Source organism: Sciurus carolinensis, chromosome 12 (assembly GCF_902686445.1).
Source record: "Sciurus carolinensis chromosome 12, mSciCar1.2, whole genome shotgun sequence".
Lineage (NCBI taxonomy): Eukaryota > Metazoa > Chordata > Mammalia > Rodentia > Sciuridae > Sciurus > Sciurus carolinensis.
In genome coordinates this window covers 3,594,772-3,601,817 of record NC_062224.1, presented here as the reverse complement: position 1 = coordinate 3,601,817, position 7,046 = coordinate 3,594,772, and the positions used below count along the sequence as shown (strand labels likewise).

Sequence of the window (7,046 nt, the reverse complement as noted above, 5' to 3'; positions counted from 1 at the left end):
CGGCTCTCCTGCGCGGGGCTCGGCCGGCCAGGGGTCCCCGCCCTGCGATCCCTGAGGCAGAGCCCGCAGCCTCGCGGCCCCCGCGCCCCGCGCCCCCCGAGCCCCCCGCGCCCCGGCCCGCGGCGGCGTGCGCATGCGCCGGGCGCGCGGGGCCCTGGGAGCGGCGGTTTCCGGGGCGCGGGGCCCCGGGCGCGCCCCCTGCCTGCGGCCCGCGCGGGACTCCAGCCCGGGGCCGGCGCGCGGGGCGGGGCGGGGCGGGGCCTGGGCGCCGAGGCCGCCGCCCGCTCGGAGGCAGACGCGGCGCGGGCCGAGTCGGCCGCGGGGCCGGGCGCTGGCGGGGCCTCGCCGCGGGCCGGGGCGCGCGGAGCCGGCGCGGGCGGCCAATGCGCAACTGGCTGGTGCTGCTGTGCCCGTGCGTGCTCGGGGCCGCGCTGCACCTCTGGCTGCGGCTGCGCTCCGCGCCGCCCGCCCGCGCCCCCGGGGCCGGCGCGGCAGGTGAGGCGCGGGGCCGGGCGGGCCGGGCGGACCTGCGGCGGAGCCGGGCCCCGGGGCCGGGCCTGCAGGCGCGCAGGCCGGACGGGAGCCCGCGGGGTGGGCGCGCTGCGCGGGGCGGCGGCGGGGCGGCGGCGGGGCGCGGGGACGGGGCGCGGCTCGCGGCTCGCGGTCCAGCCCGCGGGGCTCGGCCTCCCCGCCTTGGGTCCTCTAAGGGCTTGCCCGAGGGCGGGTGAGGAGAGCCAGAAAGACGCTATTTTAAAGACTCAACACGTTGGGATTGTTTTCTTACCTCCTCTCCTCCAGCAGCTGGTTCTTTTTTTTTTTTTCAATCAGAAAGTTTTAAAAACTGAAATATTTGCCGTTTTGGCAGATGGCTCCGAGCCTTGACTTATTTCCTATTTGACAGACCACCGACTTTAGAAAAGGCTCCTTATGTGACCTGAATAGAATGAAATATTACTTAAATGGTTTGACGGAGGTGCAGTTTCACAGTGCTGTTGACCTGCTCACAAGTTGGGTTTTGTTGTTTTCTAGACCGAGCTAAGAAAGTGCCATACCTTTGAAAGGCTTGGTAACATCTGTTGGGTTTGTGTTTTATGGGCTTCCTTTTTAATCAGTGAGTCCTACTGAAATCTACTTGCAGAGCACCCTTAAGAGATTTATGACCTTAACAGTCTTGGGGGTTCAGTAAAACAAACACCTTCCTTCCAGTTCAGTCTCAGTGGGCCTGCAGTTTCTTAGTTTGAGACAGGTGTTTCCTGTTTGCTTGGTGTGTGGCAGGTGTCTGTCACCCTGTTAGGCCAGGCTAGATTAAGAAAACTGTGGAAAGGGACAGGGCAATGAGTGAGAAGACCAATACTGGTTATAGAAATTAACTCCGAGGGGCTGAATTTGTGGCTCAGTAGTGGAACGCTTGCCTAGCATTCGTGAGGCACTGGGTTCAGTCCTCAGCCCCACACATAAATAAATAAAGGTATTGTGTCCATCTACAACTAAAAAGATATTTTTAAAAAAAGAAATTAACTCTGACTTTGAGTGGATATTTAATAGGCTGTTTTAATCTAAAACCTGACAGACTCTCACCTTTTTTCCCCCGTAAGCACTTTCAAAACTGAAAACAGTATAGGGACTGTGATTGCCAAGATTTCCCAGAACTGCCTTCCCTGTTGTGCAGTCACCATGTTTGAACTAAAACATGTGGGCATTTTTGCATTTTGATCCTACTCTTTAAACAGAGAGAGAAAACCCCAAGGTTTTGCTAAATATTCTTCCCATGAGTTAGCATATTAAGATTTACTTCTTTCTCTCTTCTGCCTCTTTGTCCACCTTCGATCCCACTAAGTCAAGACAGTATTTTCTGGAAGGGTGATTTACCTCCCCTGAATATTAAGGAAGTCCCTCTAGCTGGCAGTTGGCTTAGCACACATTGCCAGCTCCTCTTGTAGGTGTGGAATTCAGCGGTAATCAAGATAAAGGGCCTGCCCTTGTGCATTTACTAATTAGACAGGAAGACAGAGCATAAGAAAATAGTTATAAGTGTCAGGGGACAGTGACAAGTATGTTTCAGCAGGAAGTCACTGAAGGCCACTCTGAAGAGGGGCGGTTGAGCAGGGACCCAAGTGAAGTGAGTTGTGTCGCGGCAGGATCTGTGCTCTGGGGCCTTGCCTTGAAAGCGGGACCTGCTGGGAAGCAGGCCTCCTTGTGCAGTCAGGGCTCCTGGAGGGGCCAGCGGGCTCATGGAGAGGCCGTCAGACCAGGCCTGTAGGGGAAGGTGCTCCTGGTCGCAGCGTACTGGTTTTGGGTAATGCCTTAGTAGGAATTAACAATTAATTTAGAAAAATGATGTGATTTAAAAGGGGGGGGGGCGGGAAAGTGCTTCCCTGTGTAGGCTGTTTGGAAAGGAGGAAACCCAAGGAAAGGAAAGGAACACTTTCCCCGAGGGTGCACTTGGGGTGCCAGGTGTTATGCTGAGCTGTGGTGTGCTCAGAAGTCTGGGGAGACCTAGGGCAAGTAGGTCAGAAACCAGTTGAGCTTGCTCTGCAGGTTTGCCCTGGCCTAGTTCTTCTACAGTTATCCCTGTATGCTGTGTGCCAGTTTTATCTCTGGGCTTCAGTTTGTTTCTAAAGTGGTTGACTTTGAGAGGGAGTGGTAGGGTGCATGTGGTGGCAGAAGTCCGTGCCTGCACGCTGTCTGGGAAGGTAACTTGGAGGTTGGCAAGAGCACGCTGTGGTCGCGTACGTGGTAACTGTCCTTCTCAGTAGGCCTGGGAGAAGCCTGTGTGTATTCCTCATTTTCAGGATTTCCACGTTTGGTGGTTGATGTCGTCCCGGAACATGCATGTGAGAGTGGAATTTTGGTTTTTTGGGTTCCTTGAGCTTATGTTGAACAATCGCTTTGAGGTCAACCTGGCTTAGACGCTGCTGGGTTTTTGGATGTGCACTTGGTGCAGAGCCTAGCAGGTAGCTAGGCTTTCATAATATATTACAGAAATGGTCAGTACCCCTGGGGAGCGTCCCTGGGGCTGCGCATTATTCCTGATGTTGCGAAGAACTTGCTTGCTGCTGTCTGCGCATTTAAACACAGGAAACACAGGAGAAGCTCAGTAATCTGAATGAATGAATCAAGGGAATAAAACGGGGAGGGGATGAATGACTTTTGCATTTTAGGTCATCTGCTTGCATGCCACAGTGACTTTATGATTTAAAATTGTTTCTTATAAAAGTGAAACAAGTTCTTTGTAGAAAAAATTAATTTTTATACAGAAAGAAAAATAATCTAGACCATTTTTGAAAGCACTTACATCTGAGACATGTTTGGGGGAAATTATTTAATATACTTAAATGTCATTGATATAGAATATGCATTCTTTTCATGGCGTGTATCTGTGCAGCTTAATTTATTTGCACAAGTTCAAAATCCCCAGCTAATTGCTCAGATTTTAAGGAGACACGCTGAAGCTCCCTTGCTGCTCTCCTCCGTCCCTGCCGGGAGCAAGCCACCACCCTGGCCTGAGGGCAGAACTTTGACTGCTTTTGTGCTGTACACAAGTGGAACCACACAGTGTGTGCCTAGTCTTCGCAGCCTGCTTCTTTTAACAGGATGTAGGACAGTGTCTGTTGCCGCCGATGATTTCACTGTCTGTGGTATTGCCCTCGCTACACCATGGTTTGTTTGACGGGTTCCTTGCTTGTGCCCTCGTGGGCTACCGAGTGGCCGTGGTGAGTGGGTTTTTGCCCAGTGGCTGTGTCTGGCGTGTTCAGGCTGGAGTTGCTGGACAAAGGTCATTATCCATTCCACGGTGTCCACCTGTTGCCAGAGTGTCCAGCAGGAGCAGCACCAGATGACGCTGCCACAGCAATGAAGGAGAGCGTCCGTCTCCTGGAAGTCCCTGCCCTCCTTTAGTTCTTGTCACTGAAGACGATCGTCAGTTGGTAGAGGAAAAGTGCTGTTTCAGACTTGATGCCTAGTGGAGCTGAAGATGTTTTCCATGGCTGGATGTTTGCCTTCTTTTGTGAATGATCCTTATGTCCTCTCGTCTTGTATTTCTTTCTTAGTTTTCATTTTCTTCCTCCGTTTCAGGCACCAGAGTCAGACTTGGTGCGCAGAACAGGTTGGAGGGAGCGTGGTGAGGGATTGGCAGAGGGCACCGCGGCCGCCCAGTCCTGCCGCGTGCTCCTGAAGCACCCACTTGGGGCGTAGACCTTGTAACACTCGAGTCTGTCCCGCTGTTGATGGCCTGGGGTCGGAGAGGCCCACTCTTCTGAAGTCTGACTTCCGTAAATCTCTAAAAGACCAGAATGTGCCCTCATTCGTCCTCTGCGGGAGTGGGAAAGGCGCGGAGCAGAGCTCTTGAGGAGAAGCAGGCGGACTGAGGATGGCAGAGGTGGAGTGGGAGCAAAAAGTAGTTTACAGCCATAGTCCCATGGGGTTTTCACATGCCACGTGTTTCTCTTGGAATGTGTTTATTTACTTATTTTTAGAAAAAGCTTGTCTGGAAGTAATATGGAGAAATCAGGGAGAAAAGTTCGTGTACCTTCGTACTTGCTAAGTGAAAACTACCACCGAGGCAGCGGCTGGAATTAATGCTGAGACTGTGATGAATGTGAGGCATTTTTCATGAAGACTTTGAGTCGTTAAGAACAGGTTAGCTGGGTATGGTGGCACACGCCTGTAATCCTAGCGACTCGTAGGCTGAGGCAGCAGAATCACAAGATGGAGGCTAGCCTCAGTAACTTAGAACCTCAGCAATTTAACAAGACACTGTCTTGAAAGACTACATTTTTTTGATTACCATCAAAACTAAGGTCATAGCTGTTTGGCATTCAGAAGGCTATTTCAGTTATTTGAGATTTTGCTTTTGTGAAGCACCCTTATTGTCTGATGGCATCAGATTAAATGGGACATTTAGGCTAAGTGTAATTTTTACCCTTCTACAGCTTTAAATCTTTTGAGAAGATGTTTTGAAAGACTGAACTAGAGCATCTAAATACTTTTTTGTTCAAGTGTTCTCTTAACAAGAGACCAAGGCACAGCTGAGCCTGGTGGCACATACCTACTATCTCAGGAACAAGGGAGGCTGAGGCAGGAGGATCACAAGTTCAAGGCCAGCTTGGGCATCTTACTGAGATTGTCTTAAAATAAAAAGTGTTGGGGGTGTAGCTCAGTGGTAGAATGCCCTGGATTTCTCCAGTACTGGAAGGAAAATGGAAACTGAGGCAGGGATTTAAATAGCTTCTTGCTGAGGTCAGACAGCATGTCGGCTGTGGAATCCATGTCTGACTTGGCTGGTGATGGCATTTGCCTCCCTCCTGTCACTAGAAGGTCCTTCCTGTTATTGCCTCTCTGTGAAGGGGTGGTACTCCTCTCCTCATTTTTACCTATGCATTTCAGTCCTCCAAGCTCAGATTTATTTACTTCCAGCAGTAGGTGCATTCTGTGGTGGTGTTATACATCTGAGAAAAAAGTGTTTCTGGGCCACGAACTAAAAAAAAAAATAATAATGTGTCAACCAGCATGCTCAGTGTTCTGCTCATCACTGACTCCCCTTTTTCTCTAGTGTTGTGCATAAGAAGATCAAATAAATTGCGTGGGACTGTGTAGCCACAGAACAGAACAGAAACGAGGCCTGGAGTCGGGTCGCCTCGGAGCAAGTGTCAGCCTGGCCTGACTGGCTAGTGACTTAGGGCACTTTCTGAATTCTCTAAACCTGCTTCCTCACTTCCTCATTTTGTCAGCATGAGCCTACCAACTGGGTTGAGCATTAAGTGACATTCTGTATATAATCATTGTCACATATCAGGTGTTCAGTGAATATGAATGCTAGTAAACTTGATCCATGAAAGTTTGGGTTTGTTTTAAAGATAATTTCTGTATTTATAAAAAAAATCAATTTTGGTACAAGTGTAATAACTATCTGTTCCTTTTAGAATTGAAGTCTTTTTAAAATATATGTTATGTATGATCTTATGTGGATAATTAGATATGTACATGACAATTCCTGTATTCCTATTGTAATAATGTAGCAGCCTTAACATTTTTAGTTGAGCCTTTGAAAAAGCATCAGCATGGTTTTTTGTTGTGTTTTAGACTGAGAACCTGAATCTGTGGCATATAAAAGCACTGCACTTAGTGTAGTGAAGATCCCTGGCTCATAATTTATTTTTGCAGATATTCTGGGTCAGTTCCAGCACTGGAGAAAGGTGAAGTAGATCGCCATCAGAGCTGTGTAAACTAGTAGCTCTCGTCGACCTTAAAGCTCGCAGTGAAAAACAAGGTCAGGGCGTGCTTCCCTCTTTCTAAGGACAAGTTTTAGCGATTGCAGTGAACTGCCCCGTAGAACTGACAGTGAAAAATGAACCGTTTATGACTTGTTTCATGATCTTTATTTTTTAGCTAAAAATGTTGCTCGCCCTCCTTTTTGCTTTTCTCGAAGTGCAGAGGCTCCAGCCTGGGGTCTTGCACATGCTGGGCAAGCGCTCTGCCTCTGGGCCACACCCCAGCTCCTTCTTTCTTTAGAATAACGTATATGTGATGGAAGTTTTGCCAGCTGGATTCCATCGACGTCAGTAAGGGTCTGGACCCGTTCCAGCATGGCAGTCCCTCGACTTCACCCGGTGAACTTAATAACCGCGTGTAGGACCATGCCTGCCGGAGCACCTTCCTTCTGGTGTTGCTGTTGGGGGCCTTTTCTGTGCCTGGAACAAGCCAGGACCTTGGGAAGTATTGTTATACCCATTTTGTAGTCTAGGAAACTGAGACTCAAGAAGTTAAATAACTTTCAGCTAGTTTGTGGCAGAACCAGGATTCTGTGGCATAATGGACTTGTTGCCTAGTGTTTGTAACCCATTGCCTTTTTTTTTTGGTATTGGGGATTGAACTCAGGGACACTTGACCACTGAGCCACATCCCCAGCCCGTTTTTGTATTTTATTTAGAGAAGAGTCTCACTGAGTTGCTTAGTGCCTCGCCATTGCTGAGGCTGACTTTGAACTCGAGATCCTCCTGCCTGAGCCACCACGCCCAGTGACACATTGCCTTTTAAAACTGATTCTT

The 7,046-nt window shown here is 49.7% G+C and overlaps 1 protein-coding gene across 4 annotated transcripts in view; it reads left to right on the top strand.

Moving 5' to 3' along the window:
* Positions 1 to 262: 262 nt before the first annotated feature.
* B3galnt2 (beta-1,3-N-acetylgalactosaminyltransferase 2) overlaps positions 263 to 7,046 on the top strand; it is a 46,694-nt gene continuing 39,910 nt past the window's right edge. For 2 of the 4 annotated variants that reach the window (XM_047520603.1, XM_047520602.1), the window contains exon 1: positions 268 to 495. In XM_047520603.1, the coding sequence (XP_047376559.1) occupies positions 384 to 495 (112 nt within the window). In that variant the 5' untranslated portion in view covers positions 268 to 383. Of the gene's footprint in view, positions 496 to 7,046 lie in introns of all 4 variants that reach the window. The other 2 variants (XR_007104323.1, XM_047520601.1) reach the window with 2 other exon arrangements.